The sequence below is a fragment of the Aquarana catesbeiana genome, linkage group LG11 (assembly GCF_042186555.1).
Source record: "Aquarana catesbeiana isolate 2022-GZ linkage group LG11, ASM4218655v1, whole genome shotgun sequence".
Lineage (NCBI taxonomy): Eukaryota > Metazoa > Chordata > Amphibia > Anura > Ranidae > Aquarana > Aquarana catesbeiana.
In genome coordinates, this window is record NC_133334.1 from 110,787,057 (window position 1) to 110,809,494 (window position 22,438).

General features: G+C 44.3%; 1 protein-coding gene across 1 annotated transcript in view; it reads left to right on the forward strand.

The window, feature by feature from the left end:
• The window catches only part of SNX15 (sorting nexin 15), a 67,957-nt gene that overhangs the window by 32,273 nt on the left and 13,246 nt on the right, over positions 1-22,438 (forward strand). The window contains exons 2-5 of the mRNA XM_073604880.1: positions 10,185-10,220; positions 13,404-13,524; positions 16,712-16,827; positions 16,911-17,094. Of these exons, the coding sequence (XP_073460981.1) occupies positions 10,185-10,220; positions 13,404-13,524; positions 16,712-16,827; positions 16,911-17,094 (457 nt within the window). The remainder of the gene's footprint in view (positions 1-10,184; positions 10,221-13,403; positions 13,525-16,711; positions 16,828-16,910; positions 17,095-22,438) is intronic.

The following is a 22,438-nucleotide window of genomic DNA, read 5'->3' on the forward strand; positions in this document are numbered from 1 at the left end:
GAATATAGATGGACCTTAATGCCTACTTTGGGCTTCTCCCCCCCCCCCCCCCTTTTTTTGTTATAGGCTCTCTGTGTACTTACACATTCCCACATGGACTATCAAGTAGACACTTTATATGGGCTTTTTTGTGCCCTTTGATGATTAATGGAGCTTTGTGGCATGTACATTTATCCCCATGGCTTACTGGCAATTTTTTGGTTTTTCTCTGTTGGGAATGAACCTTGAATTTGGACGTATATGGTAACAGGTACATATTACCCTGTTTATTTGCATTGCGATTTCCATGCATTACTTCACTGCTCTTCGTTCTCACTGAATTTTTTTTTTTTTTTCTCTCTAGCTGACGGTCATTTACTCTTATGACAAAATCTCGGCATCTATAGCGGAAATATGAATTATAAATCCCTATTATCATTTGAACTTATGGAAGCCTCCTTATAAGGTAATGTGGTGGACTTGCATAGTACCTGCCCTCTGTGTACAGGCCATTGAGCCTCATCTGGTGTTATATGGTATTATATGTCTATGTATTTATTTTTCAGTTTTTTTATTTTAGTGAGACCTTTCTTTGTACTAATTGACACCTGAATGTGTCCTGAAGAAGTTTTTTATAGCGAAACGTGTAGACGCATCGGGGCTCACATCATGTATATTCTTATATAGATGATTTTTACCATTTTTTTGTCGATGTCTTTGTTACGTATGCATTTATATTTAATAAAGTTTATTATATTGTTATTTTGACTACGTTCCCTTTGGTTTGCTGTGCCTTTAAAGTCCGACCAGGGGATCCTTGCCCAACCCCCTCTCCCTTTTTTCTTTTGACAATTCAATTATATGGATGTGGCTATAGGAGTGTTTCTTTTTATATTTTGTTCTGTTTTAAAAGGGTGTTCCCAGTCCATGAAGTTTGGGTGGAAGCCATCAAAGAATGGCAAGACCTGGAGAGGAAACCCTTCTTTTCAGAGGTAGTGGAGGAGAAGCCAGTTAGAGCTTCTTTAGGCTCCCAGATGGAGTCAGAGGGAGAGGGGTTGGACAGTGAGTCCCCTGGAGGAGGTGCAGGATCTCTTGGGAGCCATCCATACCACCTTGGGATTGCAGGAGGAGAAGAAGCTGCTATCACTACATGACCAGATGTATCAGGGCCTGAGGAACAGGATAACTTACAGAAGGCTCTATATGGACTCAGTCTTCTCAGTGAGGGTCTCCCACCTCCCAAACTGCTTAATGGCAATTATAGACCTGAAGCACGCTTATCTGCACATTCCCATCGTGGAGAGCTGTCAAAAGTTTCTCAGGCTGGCAGTAGAACCAGGGAAGGCACATTTCTTCATTTTCTGGCCCTCCCCTTTGTCCTTTCCTTTTCCCCCTGCAATTTTTGCCAAGGCGTTGGAACTTAGGCAATTATTGAAAATGCCCCTATCTGGACGACCTGCTCCTATATGTCTTCGAACCAAGGATAAATCTCTTATTCTCATTGCACCGCATTGGCCCAGGAGGCCATAGTTCTCGATCCGGAAGGATCTGGCGTGGAACCTCCCTGGATTTTTGCCAATCCCAGGTGGAGCGGTGGAATCTCGCTGTGTGGCTTCCGAGGAAGAATTGCTAAAATGCAAGGGCTTCTCAGATCCGTTGATGGCTCTGCTAAGTAGCAGGAAAGAGGAAATCTGCTCCATCTACCAGAAGACGCGTAGATGTTTCAACAGCTGGTGCGCTCTTTAATTCAGGGCCCCCCTTTCGTCAAGTATTTTCATACCAGGTGATTTTTAAGACGTTTCCAGCTTTTTTGGCGAGGGTGGCCTCAGTTTCGCAGAGGTCAAGAAATTATTTTGCCAACATTCTGTTAGAATCCTGTGGGAACAGGAACGTAATTTTCATAATTTGGATGTTAAAGGTCGTAGTACCTTTTGTCAAACACTACAGGTTGGACCTGTTATGCGCTAAGGATTGAGTGCACGTTTATCCTCTCAGAGGTGTCTGTCCTGAAAGCCGATTAGGGAAAATCAGAGTTACGTACTGGTAACATCTTTTCCAGGAGTCTTTCAGGACAGCACCGGTATCCACCCGACAAATGTATTTGCAATAAGTCCCTGGCAGGGAAACAGTCAGGAGGATTAATGTTTTGTGTGACGTGTTCTTGTGTCTCCCCAGCTGGTCGGAGGTACTTTTGGAAGACTGAGGGTCCAGTGGGGCAGGAGGGGCTTAAATCTTGAAGCTAAGGCGGTGTTTCCTGTGAAGGGAGGAGCCGAGGTCTCTCAGAGGTGGCTGTCCTGAAAGACTCCTGGAAAAGACATTACCGGTACGTGATTTTTCTTTTTTGGGGGGGGGGGGGGGGGCTGCGGCGGGACACCTGGTTTTGACAGGTACCCACTCCCGCTTGTGCTCGGATTGCCTAGGCAGTCCGAGCAGAAGTTCTCCTCTCCTCTCTTACTGTTTCGGTTTTTTATTTATTTTTTTCCAAAAAAAGTTTCCAAAAATATTTAGTCTCTGATATATACCGTATTTATCGGCGTATAACACGCACCCCAAGTTTAGGAGGGAATTTTAAGGAAAAAAACTTTTAGGAGTAAAGTTTTTAAGGAAGAAAAACTTACATTAAAATGCCCATCAATGCAGCGTTATTGGTGTCCATCTGCAGCCTTGTCAGTGTCAGTGCAGCCTTGCTCCAGTGTCTATTGCAGCCTTGTCAGTGCAGCTTTGCCCCAGTGCAGAATTGTCAGTGCAGCCTTGCCCCAGTGTCCATTGCAGCCTTGTCAGTGCAGCTTTGCCCCAGTGCAGCCATGTCAGTGCAGCCATGTCAGTGCAGCCTTGCCCCAGTGCAGCCATGTCAGTGCAGCCTTGCCCCAGTGCAGCCATGTCAGTGCAGCCTTGCCCCAGTGCAGCCATGTCAGTGCAGCCTTGCCCCAGTGCAGCCTTGTGTGATCGCCGCGATCCCTGCCGACATACACAGCCGTGTGTAAATTCAAATATGGCGCCGAGACTGCAGGGACTCGGCGGAGCCGAGATACACATACCCGAGAGTCCTCGGCTTTTCTCGACGCCGCTTACAGTCCCGCCCAGTCCCGCCCTATGATGGACATCACACAGGTCCAATGGCGGGACTGGGCGGGACTGTAAGCGGCGCCGAGAAAAGCCGAGGACTCTCGGGTATGTGTATCTCGGCTCCGCCGAGTCCCTGCAGTCTCGGCGCCATATTTGAATTTACACACGGCTGTGTATGTCGGCGGCAAGCGCCGTGATCGCTCCGATCACACAAAATTGGTGGGGATCGGCCTGATTTTCAGGGGAAAAAAGTGCGTGTTATATGCCGATAAATACGGTGTGTAATAAATATATATATATATATATATATATATATATATATATATATATATATATATATATATATATTATTTCTAATGTTTGGGGGTTCTAAGTCATTTTCTAGCAAAGAGTAATGATTTTAACCAACAAGTGTCAGAAAAAGATTTAGGCTTTAAGTGGTTAAACTGCTCTCACTTAGACCCCTTTCACACTGAGCCGCCCGTGCATTAGCACTAAAGCACTGCTCGTTCTAGCGGCGCTTTAGTGCTGTTTAAGCTGCGCTTTTTGCCCGCTAGCAGGGCATTCATTTCAATGGGCAGGGCGTTTTGGGAGCACTGTATAAAGCACTCCCAAACAGCCCCAAAGATGCTGCTTTTGAGGACTTTTCCTAACGTCCCGCATGCGCACTGCCCCAGACTGCTAATCAACTAGCAAAATTCCGTCGGCAAGACAAGGACCAGCAGGCCAAAGATGGCGCCGTGCCTCCTCCAACTCAGAACACCACGCGGCTGATACAGCCAAAGTATTGGAGGCTATCGCAGCCTTGCAGAATACTCTCACAACTAAAATAGATGAAGTTAAAATCGACTTCTCGCTTATCTGCCAGAACTTATCCAAGCTGAATGACAGAGTCACTGAGACTGAAACCCGCATCCATTACAACATACCACCGAACGGATGCAGAGGCAAATACAACAACTGTGTGCTCACCAAGATAACATGGAGAATCGCCTTTGTCGCTGCAACCTCCGATTTATTGGGCTCCCGGAGAAGGCAGAGGAAAATGACTCTGCAGAATTCCTCAAATCTCCTCATTCAGACCTATGGAAGGGATGCCTTCTTCGTTATGTTTGCGGTAAAACGTGCACATCCCGGCAAGCCCCCCCCCCCCCCCCCCCCCCCATACATTCATTGCCAAATTCCTCAACTTCCAAGATGGGGATAGAATCCTACATCTTACTAGAGAAAAGGGCAACATCCCTGTTGGAAATGTTCAAGTTGCAGTTTTTCTGGATATTTCCAATGAGGTACAGAGACGGAGATCCCAATTTCAAGATGTTAAATGCTGCATGCGCACTCTGCACCTAAAGTACGCCATGTTGTTCCCCGGCAGGCTGCGGGTGGAGGAAGATGGTCGTGTACAGTTCTTCGAGGACCCAGACATGGCCTCTCTGTAGCTGGATCAATGCGCTCGTCCTGCTTAACTGCCTGATCTCTCTAGTGCCTGTGTGAGTATGGATTGTCTGACTGCCTGCTGTTTTTCTTCCCCTGTGTTGGAGTCCGAGTACTATTAGCATGCAACCTATAGGAGAAACTTCTGTGCCTCGGCCGGACATTGACTTATATCCTTTCCTTTGCTCACCCATTTGGATAATAACCTTGCTCGGCTCTGGTGCTATAGTTTCCTCAATACTTGCTGCATCCAGAGAAGACCCTGTTGCCAAGAGATTCCTGATCAACTACCTTGTCTTTTTGCAAGCGGCCCCCACGGAAGGAATTTTGTGGGAAATTGACCACCCTTCATTACCTTACCACGCACTGATCAGAGAAAAGTCACCCCCATAGTAATGTTTTGGGGTTTTTTTCTCCCTACAATGTGGTTTAGCGTTCAGTTCCTGTTTGCAACTTTTGATTCACGTTCATGTATCTCAAGTCACTTACCTCCAGCCAGATCCGTTTTGCTGGATGACCACTCAACTGTTTTGTTTTGGGGATTATATGCTATCACCAGGTTGGGGGGGTGAAGAGCTGGGAGGGTTAGGGATTGCTCAGTCTGAACAACTGAGCTACGGGCTGTTTTGTTTTTTTTTCTTTTCTTGATTCATAATTTGATCGCACATGTCAATTTACGTTGGTACATATTAAATCGCTTGGTACAATACATATTTTCAAAGGTTTCTGTAGCCCTGCGGATGCCCTATTGGTCCGACTGGTTGAATATCCTTCCACATGGTACTCCTCTTTCGAGTGACCTCTGTTAAATTCCTGACATGGAATGTCCGGGGTGTACGCAACAAAGTTAAGCGTACAGCAGCCCTCACATTCCTTAAATCACAAAAAGCTGATATTATAGTCTTTGATAGAGACCCATGTCATGGGACACTTACAGGCTGCCTTAAAACGCCCCTGAATAGGATGGGCTTATCATAGCACATACACAAATCTATTCAGAGGGGTTTCTCTCCTCATTGCTAAATCTGCTCCTTTCGAGTAGATGTCCATACAGGCGGACCGGCAGGGCAGGTATTTGTTTCGTACATGCTACACTGGGTGGGACTCCCCTTTTGATATTGGCCTGCTATGTTCCACCTCCATACAGCTCGGAAGTAGTTACGGAGGGACTAGATTTTGTGGCTCAATACCCGACGATCTCAGATGTATGGATGGGCGATTTTAACATGGCACCGCTGCATTGCGGCATACCCGTTTGTACCGCACAGAGACTGAATTTGCACTGGTTGACATTTAGAGGTACAAACACCCTACCCCTAGAGCATATACCTGTCATTCAACTAACCACCACACTATGTCTCGAATATATTTCATTTTGGTCTCTAAAGCTCTTTTACCCAAAGTGACAGGGACAGATTTTGCCCCTAGAGCCTTATCTGATCATTCCCCCTGCTGGATGATGGCTTCAGTGCTAGTCCCCCACTCCCATTTGGAGACTTAATCCATATTGGCTGTCAAAGCTGCCAGATCAGAATGCTATAGCTAGGGAAATTCAGTTCTTCTTAGATAATAACCAGGGTTCCTCTACCTGTGATATAGAGTGGGATCCCTTTTAAAATACATGCATGTAAGATTATATCCACAAGGAAAAATAGGCTCAAACATTCATCCAAGCTTATACGTCAGCTGTCGTCAGATAAATTACAAGAACTAGAAGAGACATTCAATAACAACCCCTCTCCTGAAAATCTTGATAGAGTTAAGCTGCATAACCGTATGGTCACCCAGTTGTATACAAAGAAGGCCAGTCAGCGCCTTTTCTTTGGTAAACAGAGGGTTTTTGATCATGGAGAACGTTCTGGGAAACTGTTGGCCTATCTAGCCCACTTAGATAATAAACCACCAGTGGTTGTTTCCCTAGTGGACTCAGATAGCATTACTCTCACAGAGTTGCGGCCAAATTCAAAAGCTTTTATAGTACCCGATACACATCACAGAGCAGACATTTCCAACAAGACATTAGAGAATACCTCCACACTCTACAGTTTCCCCATCTTACTGCCAAACAAATCAAGATGCTAGAAGCACCTATCACTACCGATGACATTACTGTTCCCTTGTCTCAACTAACCAAATTTAAAGCCCAGGTCTTGATGGACTGCCCCTAGAACTTTACACTACCTTCCCAGAAATACTCTTTCCCAAACTGAAGTCCCTATATCCATTTCTTTTTGACCAGGGGATACTCTCATCTTCTATGCAGGAAGCTCAAATCATAGTTCTCCCCAAACCGGGCAAAGATCCCCATTACCCTGACTCATATCGCCCAATTTTTTTGTTGCAAGTTGACATTAAAATACTGGCAAAATTCCTGCTTCCCAGTTAAATAAAGTCCTATGCCGCGTACACACGAGCGGACTTTACGGCAGACTTTGTCCGGCGTACTTTCGACGGACTTTACGACGGACTTTCCGAATGAACGGACTTGCCTACACACAATCAACAAAAGTCCGACGGATTTGTACGTGATGACTTACGACCGGACTAATACAAGGAAGTTAGTAGCCAATAGCTGCCCTAGCGTGGCTTTTTGTCCGGCGAACTAGCATACAGACGAGTGGACTTTCTGACTGGACTCGAGTCCGTCGGACAGATTTGAAACATGTTTCAAATCTAAGTCCGTCAAACTTTTGAGAAAACAAAGTCCGCTGGAGCCCACACACGATCGAATTGTCCGACAAAATCCAGTACGCCGGACCAAGTATGCCGTAAAGTACGATCGTGTGTACGTGGCAATACTCTCACTAGTCCACCCCGATCAAACCGGTTTTATGCCGGGGGAAAAACACCTCTATGAACATCAGTCTCTTGTTTATGAACATTCAGGCATCTCATGAAAACTCGGGTGGTGGTGGCCTTGGATGCAGCCAATGCATTTGATTCAGTTGAATGGCAGTACCTCTGGGAATGCTTCCATAGATTTGGTTTTGGGCCTAACTTTATTAAATGGGTCCAGCTCCTAATACCAGTCACCTAAAGCCTGAGTATATGTTAACGGCTGGTTATCTGATCAATTTTCCCTTGAGAGGGGCACACGTCAGGAATGTCCCCTCTACTGTGTACCCTGGCGGCTGAACCACTGGCCATTGCCATCAGGGCAGAACCTAAAATATCAGGCCCTCGAACAGGTACCACGCTAGAAAAAATAGGACTATATGCGGATGACACCATTCTTTACTTAGCTGATCAGGGACCGTCTTTACAAGCTGTGCTGGACATTATAGAGAACTTGGAAAAAATCTCCGGATTACGCATTAACTGGGATAAATCCCAAATTCTTCCGCTAGATCACGTTCCTCCACTTCCCATACATCTTCATCTACCTTTTTAGCTAGAGTATCAACAATTAAATATCTGGGAGTAGTGGTTACAAGATGTCTTAGGGACTATATCCCTCTTAATATAGAATCCTTATTCACCTTGGCTAAAGCTAAAACGCAAGCATGGGCTAGATTACCACTGGGTGTAATGGGTCATATAAGTCTAATCAAGATGATGCTCCTGCCTAAGATTTTATATATGATGTGGCATTCCCCTCTCTATATACCCCTAAAATTCTTTAAGAAGTTGGAATCTATTTTGAACTCTTTTGTATGGGGACATAGTAGACACAAATTAGCTTGGCCTCTTCTTAAAAATCCTACGTCCATGGGAGGATCCGCTCTCCCTGACTTACAAGATTATTATCTAGCTTCTCAACTGTCTCATTATTTTAATACAACTGAACTACAACGCTATCAATCTCTGGTTTGCATTGGCTCCGGCCACCCAGCCCATACTTCTATTCAAGCCATTCTATGAGGGGGGCAAACAAGGCAACGACCCTCACGGTATAATGACGTGATGCTTATGCATCATCAACGGTTATGGGGATTAACCTTGAAAAGACACAACATTGGTCAAATCCACTCCCACACCCCTCTATGGCTTAACGGCCATATGCTGCAATTGCTCACCATCCTAGACTCTACAGTTTGGGCCACATATGGCGTGATCTACCTACACCAAGTCATGACCACATCATGGCCTAAAACATTCCAGTCACTTAAAGATGAATTTTCACTTCCAAACCATCTATTGTTCAGATATTTACAACTTCCCAATGCGCTGCAGACCCAGTTCACGGATCTCGCTGCCTCACTAGACACCCCCCCCCCCTTCCGTCCTGAAGATTATATTGGGTACAGAACTTTCTAAGTTCATTTCCACTCTTTATTCTACTATTAGACTTTCCAGTGTCATGGCACTGACTCAAAAGGCCAAGTCCGCGTGGGAACTAGATGTTGGGGCTATTAATGACTCAGATTGGGAGGAAATCCTGGGGGGTACCAAAACAGCATCTCCTAAAATGTCGGATAGACTAACACAATTATATATCATTCATAGAACTTGCCTGATGCCACAAAGGCTGGCTCGTTTTCAACCAACACATAGTCCACTATGCCCTCTATGTGCCTTAGCTCCTGGCACCTTTTATCACCTGTTATGGACTTGTCCAATTATGCAAACATACTGGCTTCAGGTTGTCCACTTCCTGCACGATAAAATGGGCTCCCCTGTTCTAGACCCAAAATTATGCCTGCTAGGCCTATTGCCGGATGCAGACATAGACAAATTCCTGGCCACTTTTATGTATTGGACCCTCTTCCTGGCATGGAAGGCATTGCCTCGGACCTGGATGCAGGCACTACCCCCCACAATCCAGAGATGGAAAAGAGATGTTAATGACACTCTCCCATTTAAGAAACTGATTTATACCCATAGGGGTTATTCACTTAAATATTCCAGAGTGTGGGATAGGTGGTTGGGGGATGGTGAGATTTGTACTTGAATGCTAGGAGCATAACCCCCTAGTAATATACCGCTAGATAACTGTTTTACCTACCCCTTTTTATAGTGAGCTAAAATCTGTTCATTGAAGACCGAAACCAAGTATTGCCATAGTAATATATAATTTTATATTTATATTTTTTTCACTTTACTTGTGAAAAACTCTTACTTGATTACTCTTGTGATCAAGATGATTGTGTGTGTGTGGTGGGTTTTTTTTTTTATACATATGTATCTAAACGTGTAATATGTGCATTTTTATTTTCTATAAAGTTGGTTTTCCCAATTAAAAAAAAAAAAAAAAAATAACGCCTGAAAACCGCCTCGGTGTGAAAAGGGTCTTACAGACCGAAGTTCATTCCTTTTGATCTAAAGAACAAAATGTTACAATGTTTATAGTTAGCCCTGAGGCTGAGGAATGTTGTGAAACTTGGCAGACTGCCTGTTTTGTTTTTTGTTTGACAGCCATCAGCTTGAGCAGAGAACTCTCATAGAATCAGGAAAATGCTTTGTTAAGATCGCAAGGGGGAAAAAATTGTGATCTTGATTCTTAACTATTAATTGTGCAGCTCTAAAATAATGTTGTTTTTTTTTTTACCAAATAACAAAAATAAAGTATATACAATATCATTTTTAAAATGTATCAACAAAAATTTTAAAAAGTTCCCCCAAACCATTATAGTTTCCCCCCTTTTTTTTTTTTTTTTCAGAACATTTGGCTGACTGGTGATATGTTTCAGGAGGGGGGCATTTTTTTTTTTTTTTTTTATAAATGTTTTTAATATTTATTTTAGTATCCATCTGTTTCTTTTCAGTTTATACCAAAGAAGAACCCTCAGGATGTTAAGGAGGTATGTACATGTTGGCTTTGTATTGACTGCTCTTTGGTTTTTGGATCAGGGTCGGTTCACACATGGGCAACACGACTTTAACGCGACTTTGTACCGCGACTTCAACGCGGCTTCAGCGCGACTTTGGCACGACTTCGGCAAATTACGAGGCGACTTCAAGTCGCCTCCATGACGGGCGACTTCGCTGGCGCCCCCCCCCACCGTACCAGGCCGCATGCCCTCAACATGGGGGGTGCTTTGGGGCATGGGGGGCGCAGTGTGCGCCCCCCCCCAAAGCACCTTGTCCCCATGTTGATGAGGACAAGGGCCTCTTCCCGACAACCCTGGCCGTTGGTTGTCGGGGTCTGCGGGCGGGGGGCTTATCGGAATCTGGGAGCCCCCTTTAATAAGGGGGCCCCCAGATCCCGGCCCCCCACCCTATGTGAATGAGTATGGGGTACATGGTACCCCTACCCATTCACCTAGGGAAAAAAAGCGTCAATAAAACAAACAGTACACAGGTTTGTAAAATAATTTATTAGGCAGCTCCGGGATCTTCTTCCGACTTCGGGGGTCCTCTTCCGATTTCGGGGGTCCTCTTCCGACTTCGGGGGTCTCTCCGCCGTCTCCTCCCGGTGTCCGCATCTTCTGCCGGCTCCTCCGCTATCTTCTGCAGCTCAATTGCTAGCGGTGGTCCGGACTTCTGCCTTCTTCTTTTCTTCCAGAGATGTTGACACGACGCTCTCTCCAGCTGGAATGGTCTCTGAACGCTCCGCAACGGACTTATATAGGCGGTGACCCCGCCCCCTTATGAGGTCACTGTCCCAGGGCATGCTGGGGCTGTGCCGTCATAAGGGGGCGTGGTCATCACCCGGTGACCACGCCTCCTAAAACGTCACAGACCCAGCATGCCCAGGGACTGTGACGGCATAAGGGGGCGGGGTCACCGCCTATATAAGTCCCTTGCAGAGCGCACAGAAACCATTCTGGCTGGGGAGAGCGTCGTGTCAACATCTCTGGAAGAGAAGCGGGAAGAAGATGATCCAGAGGTCCGGACCACCGCTGGCAAAAGAGCGCCAGAAGATAGCGGTGGAGCCGGCAGAAGATGCGGACCCCGGGAGAAGACGCCGGAGAGACCCCCGAAGTCGGAAGAAGATCCCGGAGCTGCCGAATAAATTATTTTAAATACCTGTGTACTGTGTTTTTTATTGACGCTTTTTTCCCTAGGTGAATGGGTAGGGGTACCATGTACCCCATACCTATTCACATAGGGTGGGGGGCCGGGATCTGGGGGCCCCCTTATTAAAGGGGGCTCCCAGATTCCGATAAGCCCCCCGCCCGCAGACCCCGACAACCAACGGCCAGGGTTGTCGGGAAGAGGCCCTTGTCCTCATCAACATGGGGACAAGGTGCTTTGGGGTGGGGGGGGGCCGCAGCGCGCCCCCCTCCCCCAAGGCACTAAACCCCCCATGTTGGGGGCATGCGGCCTGGTACGGTTCAGGAGGGGGGGGGGGCGCTCGCTCGTCCCCACCCCCATTCCTGTCCGGCCGGGCTGCGTGCTCGGATAAGGGTCTGGTATGGATTGGGGGGGACCCCCCACGCCGTTTTTTCGGCGTAGGGGGTTCTCCTCAAGGTCCATACCAGACCCAAGGGCTTGGTATACCCTTGGAGGGGGAACCCATGCCGGATTTATATTTAAAATTTGGCGCGGAGCACAAGTCGCATGCCGAAGTCGGATCATGCGAGACGGCGATCCGACTTTGATCCAACTTCAATGATAGTCAATAGGCTGAAGTCGGATCAAAGTCGGATCAAAGTAATACAGGGAGTACGCTCTGAAGTCGGAGCGACTTCAGTAGTGTCTATTAAGACGCTAGCGTTAACTCCCATTGAAACTATTTCTGGAGCGACTTGAGGCGACTTGAGGGCGTACAAGTCGGATCCCAAGTCGCCCCAGTGTGAACCGAGCCTCAGGGGTTAGTATCCCTTGTGTCTCTAGAATATCTTTTGTATGAACTTTGTACCCCTAGCATCTCTCGAATATCTTTTGTATGAACTTGGTGCTCCTCTTCTACTTGTCATTGTCAAATATGAATAACAGCTAATGTGTAGTACACAAGATCAGAAAATCGGATGAAAAAAAAACGCTTTCGGAGCGATCGTATGATAATCTGATCATTAGTACACAGCTTTCAAGAGCCAATTACGACAGTTCATCCAACAATATCCGAAGAGGCAAGCACGAAATTTTTTTCTCATATGATTTTCTTTTAATCAGTACAGTATTGTGCTGAAAAAAAAATTCAGAGCAAGACCACGCATGCTCAGAAATAAATACATTACAATACATCACTAAAAGGTGTATTCTGTCGTACGTCAGTTTTCGTAACTTTAGTAACCTCTTAATTTTCAGTGTGTGCCAAATCTTTAAATGACATGTTTGTACACTTTATCAGTGCTACAGATGAGTAAATGTGCTGAATCTTAACTAGAAATTAAAATGAATGCTTCAACTCAAAGACAATGTATTTACCTGACCTACAACACTACACTGTATTGAAAAAGAGCACACCATAACCAATGAGATATAGGTTTACAAAGAGCAATATATAATAATGCCTATAGGCATTTTTAAACATATTGCCGACATGTGGGCATTTCTATTTAACCTATTTACATGTAGCTCTTGGTCCCATTGGAATCTGTTCTGCCGTTGCTAAGCAGAATGTTCAGTTCCCCCCCTCACACCGCCCCCGCTGCCTGCTAGCACCATTATCGGACCTTAAGAGTTTCAATTTGTATGCAACCAGGCAGGCCCTTGCACTACATGGTTTTCGTAAATTTGAAGACAAAAATCTGCAGAAAATCTAATAGTGTGTATGGGATCTTGGGAAGGAGATCTGAGACAGCACCTATTCAATTCCTATCTGTCCCTGCATGCAAAAAGTTAGGAGCAAGAGAGTTCCCCCCTGTTTAATAGAATAGGAGAGAACTCAGCCCCATGGATTTGGGGGTAATGACACTTTCTCAAGGTTGCAATTGAGGCCCCCCAGTCTAGTAACCACGTTTAGCAATACATTTCCTCATGAGGCTTTACTACACCTTTTATCCATCACCTCAATGCTCATTGCTGTATTCGGATGTGTTCATGTTCACAGTGATTGAAAACCTTCATGTAAATAATAAATGTATTTCATCTTCCAGATTGTGGTTTGGAAACGTTACAGCGACTTCAAGAAACTTCATGGAGAGCTCTCCTACACTCACCGGAATCTCTTCCAGCGCACTCAGGAATTTCCAGCATTCCCCAGGGCTCAAGTTTTTGGTAAGTGCTGAACACACACACTATTCTTTAACCACTTCAGCCCCGGAAGATTTTCCCCCTTAATGACCGGGCCATTTTTTGCTATACGGCACTGCGTTGCTTTAACTGACAATTGCGCGATCGTGCGTCGCTGTACCCGAATAAAATTGACATCCTTTTTTTCCCACAAATAGAGCTTTCTTTTGGTGGCATTTGATCACTTCTGCAGTTTTTATTTTTTGCACTATTAGCAAAAAAAGACCGACAATTTTGAAAAAAAAAACAATATTTTTTACTTTTTGCTATAATAAATATCCCATATTTTTTGTAAAAAAAAAAAAAAAAAAAAAAACACGTTTTGTCTTCAGTTTAAGCCAATATGTATTCTTCTACATATTTTTGGTAAAAAAAATTGCAATAAGCGTATATTGATTGGTTTGCGCAAAAGTTATAGCATTTACAAAATAGGGCATGGGTTTATGGCATATTTTTTTTTTTTTTTTTACTAGTACTAGCGGCGGTCAGTGATTTTTAGTGGGACTGCGACATTGCGGTGGACAGATCGGACACTTTTGACACTTTTTTTTTTTTTTTTTTTTTTTTTTTTTGGGACCATTGACTTTTATACAACGATCACAGCTAAAAATAGCCACTGATTACTGTATAAATGTCACTGGCAGGGAAGGGGTTAACACTAGGGAGCGATCAAGGGGTTAAATGTGTTCCCTCCATGAGTGTTTCTAACTGTGGGGGAATGAGACTGACTGGAGGAGACATATAGCTGTTCCTAATTTCTAGGAACAGTAGATCTGTCTTTCCTCCCCTGTCAGAATGGGGATTTGTGTGTTTACATACGCAGATCCCCGTTCTGGCACTGGTGCCCAGCGGTCATCGTGGCCACGCACATCGGGTCCCGCGCTGTGCAGCGGGCGCGCGCCTGCTATGGCTCTTAAAGGAGCCGATGTACAGGTACGGTAATTCGCAGGAATGAGACACTTAGCCACTGTAAATGTGTGTGAGCTGGTCGGCAAGTGGTTAAAGAGGATCTTCGATGTCCCACAAATTAAAAGTCAGCAGCTTCAAATACTGTAGCTGGCTTCTAATATAAGAACACTTACCTGTCCCGGGATCTAGTGCCATCCCGTTTCGAAGCGGTTCTTCACCAGTCTTTGGGTTCCTAGCGCCAGCATCTTTACTATAGGAAGTCGTCTGTGAGTCCTAGTGGCTTCAAAGCCAGCTTTCTACTGCGCGTGTGCGTGCCGCGCTGCACTTTCTGAATGGTCCCGCAGCTTTCAGGGACCTGTGACGTGACCTAAAAATCTGCAATGGAGGGGAGGGTGGGGGCGAACTTCCACTGGGATCACCTATTCAATCTAAGTGGAAGTAGGAGCAGGTACCTGTCAAAACTAGGTACCTGCTTCTCCACAAAAAAAAAAAAATTGTGTCCAAAGAGGGGAGAAGGCAGAAAAGCGGAACTTCCCCTTGTGGATGAAGATAAGCTTTAATTTCTCTGTGCTGATCACTTGCAAAGGGCATTGGAAAGTAGCTGCAATTTGTTACTTCCTCTAGTAACTCTGTCAGACAGCAATTTAAAAAATGACAGACGTTCTAACCCAACTTTAGAAATGTAAACATATGTATGTAGTTAAGCCAGTATCTGAAGTTAGGTTTCCCTGCACCTCATTCTCTCACAAGTGAAATTTCTCTTCTGATGCCTGTAAGATATGTCATACTATTAAATACCTGGTTTCATGTATCAGATGTGCCTGTTGCCTTTTGCAAACATTCAGATCTTTCTGTTAAAGCCAAGCTAAATCCATTGATTTAACGGTTTTCCAAAACAGTTACTGTACCTTGAAAAAGTATTCATACCCCTTGAAATTTTCCCCATTTTGTCATGTTACAACCAAAAATGTAAATGTATTTTATTGGGATTTTATTTGATAGACCAACACAAAGTGGCACATAATTGAAATTGAAAAGTGTGGCATGCATTTGTATTGTATTTACTCTGATACCCCTAACTAAAATCTAGGGGAACCAATTGCCTTCAGAAGTCACCTAATTAGTAAATAGAGTCCACCTGTGTGTAATTTAATCTAAGTAAAAATATATCTGTTCTGTGAAGCCCTCAGAGGTGTTTGTTAGAGAACCTTAATGAACAAACAGCATCATGAGAGCCAAGGAACACACCAGGGCACAAGCAGGGTTAGGTTACAAAAAAATATCCCAAGCTTTCAACATCTCATGGAGCACTGTTCAATCCATCATCCGAAAATGAAGAGTATGGCACAACTGCAAACCTACCAAGACATGGCCGTCCACCTAAACTGGCAGGCTGGGCAAGGAGAGCATCAATCAGAGAAGCCGCCAAGAGGTCCATAGTATCTATGGAGGAGCTGCAGAGATCCATAGCTCAGAGATCTACAGCTCAGGTGGGAAAATCTGTCCACTGGACAACTATTAGTCATGCACTCCACAAATCTGGCCTTTATGGAGGAGTGGCAAGACGAAAGCCATTGTTGAACAAAAGCCATAAGAAGTCCCATTTTACAGCCAGAGCTACAATGGAATGGTTTTGATCAAAGCATATTCATGTGTTTAGAAAGGCCCCCGGCAAAGTCCAGACCTAAATCCAATTGAGAATATGAACAGCAATTTCAGGTTTTGCCACAGACATTCTTCATCCAATCTGACAGAGCTTAAGCTATTTTGCAAAGAAGAATGGACAAAAATTTCACTCTCTAGATGTGCAAAGCTGGTAGAGACATCTCTAAAGACACTTGAAGGTAATTGCAGTGAAAGGTGGTTCTACAAAATATTGACTCAGGGGGCTGAATATAAATGCATGCCACACTATTCAGATATTTATTTGTAAAAAATTTGAAAACCATTTATCATTTTCCTTCCAATTCACAATTTTATGTGCCGCTTTGTGTTGGTCTGTCACATAAAATCCCCAAAAAATACATTTATATTTTTGATTGTCACATGACAAAATGTGGAAAATTTCAAGGGGTATGAATAATTTTTCAAGGCATACTGTGTACTGTGCTTTAGTTTAATAAATTACAGATTATAGAAAAAAAACTTTTGTGAAATGATTGTGTTTTTTTTTTGTTTTTTTTGTTTTTTTGTTTTTTTTGTTTTTTTGTTTTTTTTTTTTGTTTTTGGACAACTTTGACGCACATATGTCCTTTGTTGTCAGGGCATTTCGAAGCACCAGTTATAGAGGAACGCAGAAAAGCTGCAGAAGATATGCTCAGGTTCACTGTGAACATCACAGCACTGAATAACAGCCCCCAGCTAAAGGAGTTCTTCAGGGTAAGACAGACTGTAATGAGGAGTATGAGAAGGGGGGATTACGTTCTCTATATTAGTAATAGAGCTATGTGTACTACCCACAGCCGGGAGAGGTCACCATGCGATCAGATGGCCCAGATGCAACAGAGACGCTGGTCTTGCCCCCTCCTTTAGTTCCAGAGCCAGTACGAAGTTCTTCACTTGAAATTACAGAGGAAGTGACGAATAATTTGGATGTGGCAGAGTCAGTAGAGGACGCTGAGCACGATGAAGACATCAGCAGTAATGGTACTGTAAGCTTTTGTCTTTCAGACTGGAAAATAACATTTTTCAGAGTAAGCTGTATGAATTACTAGAATGGTCTGTACAGTCCACTTTAGTGTGTTGCTGACAGCCTAACTTCAAAATCTTGTAAATCAATTTGTTTACATCCACCTCCCACTGTACTTCCTGGCTGCTCCAACTTTTAAAGAATAAGTTCACCTTTTCACAAAAATAATAAATGCACTTTTTTTTGGTAAAAAAATGTGCATTTATAATTTTTTGTTGCGGGAGCCAGTAAAGCATTGTACCAGTGATCAGCAGATCACTGATGCCATGCAGGTCTCCTGCAGATCTGTCAGTGTGTCGGCTTCCTCGTACTAGGAAGCCGATACATTCTGACGAGAAGAATCAATGAACTACCACAAGGCTCACATCGCCATGGTAGTTCATTGAAAACTACAAGCCGACAGCCGCAAAGGCTGCTGGACCTTAGCTGGGGAAGGGGGGGAGAGAGAAGATTTCCCGCTAGCTCACAGCTGGAGCTGGTGTATTCATAACATGTTACACCCTGAATATGGGTGTAACATGTATTATGTTATGAAAGATGAACTTATCCTTTAGGTGCTCCTGGTCTCATAGACCCCAGCGCTATGGTCACATCAGAGCCCCCCCCCCCCATCTCCTCCTGACTATTTACAGACTCTGTTTTGTGAATGGGCTGGAGGAGAAGGGATATAGATGCAACTGTTGCACTGGGGTTAATGAAACTTGTAGTTCTCACAGCCGGAGCGCACAGGAATTCAAGCAGGGGGTGGACTTTCTCCTGCATGTGAACTAATTGATTTGCATGATATAGAATTATACTTGCATGACAGTGAGGTCCTCCCAAGGAACAAGAATATTTTGCCTGCGGAACACCTGTGAAGGTAATCCTGCCCAGAGTTGGGTTTTAAAGCATAGTTCACTGTTACCAAAAAAACTGCTTATGCAGGTAAGGGGTGCTTGTAGATGAAAACAAACTGTAACTCTGATCAAGGTTGAATAATGCCCTTGCTATAGATGTAGGCCATTTATGTACCTCCTAAAGCCTGACTGAAAAAACTCTGAGATGTCCTCATCCCATCCTGTCTTGTTGCTAGGATGTTGCTAAGAGACTACCCACTGTTACTGTTCACCTTCACCATCACAGGAGCAAGCTCTTTCTCTGATTCAAACCCCCTCATGCACTTTCTCTCCCCCAATACAGTAGCTTTGAGAGCTTTCTGCTGTGATGGTGGAGGTGAACAGTAACAGCTGGGGGTCTCTCAGCAACATCCTAGCAACAAAGCTGGGATGATGCCATCTCTGGGAGTTTTTTAGTCAGGCCTAAGGAAGGACTGTACGTAAATGGCCTACACCTATACATTATTCAACTCAGAGTTGTACAGTTTGTTTTTATCTGCAGGCTCCACTTACCTGCATAGGCAGTTTTTTGATAAAGGTGAACTATACCATTACGGCTTCTTTATATTGTTATATAGGAGTAAAATCTGCAGCTAAAGTACACCATTCAAAGCACAGTGCTTTGAAAGGTATTTGTATGAGTGTTTTAGCTGCTTAGAACAGAAATAGTTATTGCCTGTGCTGAGGGCTTTGGTGGTCAAATGTTTAGCCAAAAGGTTATTTTGGATTGAGTGGGGAAAGATTAGAACCCCTGTTTTTGTTTTTTGCTATCTGGAGCTCTATTGGGAAGATTGCCTCCTCCGCAGGGCCAGTGTTTTTATCCATCTGGTAAAAACATGTTTTCCCTGTTTTTAGATCGTAAGGAGACCAGTAGGTTTCTTTACTACTATCTGGAGCTCTTTGGATGAAATTCATGGTTGAAAGGTAAACTATGGTGATCTAATCCACCTTCTATGGAAATGTCCAAAGTTACACCTCTATTGGACTGAAGTGCTTAACACTATAAATAGGGTATTTCGGGTAACCATTCTGGTGGACCCTAAACCCTCTATTTTGGGGATTTTAGATGACCTTACCATCGAAGACATACCTAAACAGGCCATAGGTAGAGCTCTATTTAAGGCCCGTAAGTTGATACTTCGGCATTGGATGTCATAGCATATGATACTGAACCACCCTCGCTGAGGTAGTGAATTGCCCAAATGGGTGATGTGCTGAGACTAGAGAAGTATATTTTTCAGAACAGAGGATGCTCGAGCAAATTTGACAAATTGTGGTCCCAGTGGCTTGATACCCCACGACTCTCCCCTGTAGAACTTGATTTTGAACCGCCTACTACTTTGAGGTATTTTTGTTTGTTATTAATGCTGGCACCGGGCCCAACACTATACCTGAGATGATATCAGACAATTCTGTGGAGACCATGACCTTTTTGAGTGAGAGATGTGGCATGTGTTAAGGTACTTGGAACTAATGTGTTCTTTCTGTGTATTTGTGGTGCACTTACTCTGGAATGTGTACTGTTATCTGTTATTTTGTTTTGTTGCTCTTTAAAGTGGTAGTAAAAAAAAACAAAACCAGCAAGACAATAGCATCGCATGCTCGCACATTATGAAATACTTGCCTTAGAACGAAGCCCCCGCAGTGGCGCTCGGTCACCGATGAGGGGGCTTATACAGTGGGGACAGAAAGTATTCAGACCCCCTTAAATTTTTCACTCTTTGTTATATTTCAGCCATTTGCTAAAATCATTTAAGTTCGTTTTTTGCCTCATTAATGTACACACAGCACCCCATATTGACAGAAAAACGCAGAATTGTTGACATTTTTGCAGATTTATTAAAGAAGAAAAACTGAAATATCACATGGTCCTAAGTATTCAGACCCTTTGCTCAGTATTTAGTAGAAGCACCCTTTTGATCTAATACAGCCATGAGTCTTTTTGGGAAAGATGCAACAAGTTTTTCACACCTGGATTTGGGGATCCTCTGCCATTCCTCCTTGCAGATCCTCTCCAGTTCTGTCAGGTTGGATGGTAAACGTTGGTGGACAGCCATTTTTAGGTCTCTCCAGAGATGCTCAATTGGGTTTAAGTCAGGGCTCTGGCTGGGCCATTCAAGAACAGTCACAGAGTTGTTGTGAATCCACTCCTTTATTATTTTAGCTGTGTGCTTAGGGTCATTGTCTTGTTGGAAGGTAAACCTTCGGCCCAGTCTGAGGTCCTGAGTACTCTGGAGAAGGTTTTTGTCCAAGATATCCCTGTACTTGGCCACATTCATCTTTCCCTCGATTGCAACCAGTCGTCCAGTCCCTGCAGCTGAAAAACACGCCCACAGCATGATGCTGCCACCACCATGCTTCACTGTTGGGACTGTATTGGACAGGTGATGAGCAGTGCCTGTTTTTCTCCACACATACCACTTAGAATTAAGGCCAGACAGTTCTATCTTGGTCTCATCAGACCAGAGAATCTTATTTCTCACCATCTTGGAGTCCTTCAGGTGTTTTTTTTAGCAAACTCCATGCGGGCTTTCATGTGTCTTGCATTGAGAGGCTTCCGTCGGGCCACTCTGCCATAAGGACCCGACTGGTGGAGGGCTGCAGTGATGGTTGACTTTCTACAACTTTCTCCCATCTCCCGACTGCATCTCTTAAGCTCAGCCACAGTGATCTTTGGGTTCTTCTTTACCTCTCTCACCTAGGCTCTTCTCCCCCGACAGCTCAGTTTGGCCACACAGCCAGCTCTAGGAAGGGTTCTGGTCATCCCAAACGTCTTCCATTTAAGGATTATGGAGGCCACTGTGCTCTTAGGAACCTTAAGTGCAGCAGAAATTTTTTGTAACCTTGGCCAGATCTGTGCCTTGCCACAATTCTGTCTCTGAGCTCTTCAGGCAGTTCCTTTGACCTCGTGATTCTCATTTGCTCTGACATGCACTGTGAGCTGTAAGGTCTTACATAGACAGGTGTGTGGCTTTCCTAATCAAGTCCAATCAGTATAATCAAACACAGCTGGACTCAAATGAATGTGTAGAACCATCTCAAGGATGATCAGAAAAAATGGACAGCACTTGAGTTAAATATATGAGTGTCACAGCAAAGGGTCTGAATACTTAGTGCATGCTTCTTCTTCTTTTTTTTTTTTTTTTTTTATACGCTATGCTCACCAGTCCGAAAACGACTGATCTACGTTTTTGGAACTCTTCTTTAAAGGGGTTTAAAGCCTGGACATTTTATCGAAAATCGATACGGATCTGAAGAGGATTTATTCTGTGGCGGAAGCAGCCTGTTGACCTGCCATAGCCCTAACCTGTATTGCGGTGGCCCTTAGAGTCTGGGTAGCAGACATAGAATCCTGGCTTTCCAGAGAAGTCAGGTGTGGAGGTTCATCTCCCTCTTAAAACTCATGGCTCACTCAGTGGCAGCCTGAAGAGCCTTATGGTTGCAGCACTGGTCTGTGGACAATACCTCCAAGCACTTTTTCTCCCGCCCCTTCGACAGGGAGCTTCTGTTCAGTAAGACCATGGAAGCAGCAATTCAGCTGGTCGCTGGCTGCAAATTGGGGCTTATTCCGCAAGAGCGGACAAGGCAGCATCAGCCCTTTTGCTCATCTAAAAAATCCAAGGATAACTTCAGAGAGTCAATTTCATACAGGCCAGGGCGTCCTTTCTACAGGCATTAGAAAAATGTTGGTTTAGCCTTTCCAAAGGGTCCAAGGCCAAGTCTATCCATGCAGCAAAATCGACTGACACGTCCTTTTGAGGATGTCTCTGACCAGTGCCATCAAGTGGGAGCAAGGCTAGCTATTTTCAGAAAGGCCTGGGCGGATGAAGTGAGCGATGCCTGGATCCTGCACTTCATCTGAAAAGAATATCATTTTGGAGTTTGCAAGAAGATCCCCTCAAGCCTTCTTTGTAGAAACCCGTATTTTGGGTGTCCTCTGAAGTTTCAGTGCTTGTGAAAATACATAGAATAATTGTTAGCAACTTGGGTCATTCTGCCAGTTCCAGAGCAGGAGCAGGGAAAAGGGTTGTATTCCCCCTTTTTTTTTTTTTTTTTTTTTTTTCTGATCTCAAAATCCTTGGGGGGGCCTCAGACCCATTTTGGATCTAAAATCTCTCAATACCTTTTATGAGGTTCCCCCTTTCAAAATGGAATAGCTAGAAACAATCAAATATATGTTAAAGAAAAATTTCTAAAACATTAGCAGCGCTAGTGCAAAAATAGCAAATATTTAAAAATATCAATGAAATTGCTTAAGAGTCCACTTAAAGTATCAAATGGTGATCTACTCAGTGAAAGTCCATTAAGAAAAGGCAGGTGAGTATAAACTAGATGATCGTGGAAGAAAATAGTAGCAGCGATCCCAAGTCTCCATCACCACACCACTTGTGCCACAGCCCTGTAGGTAATCCACTTATCAGACCCT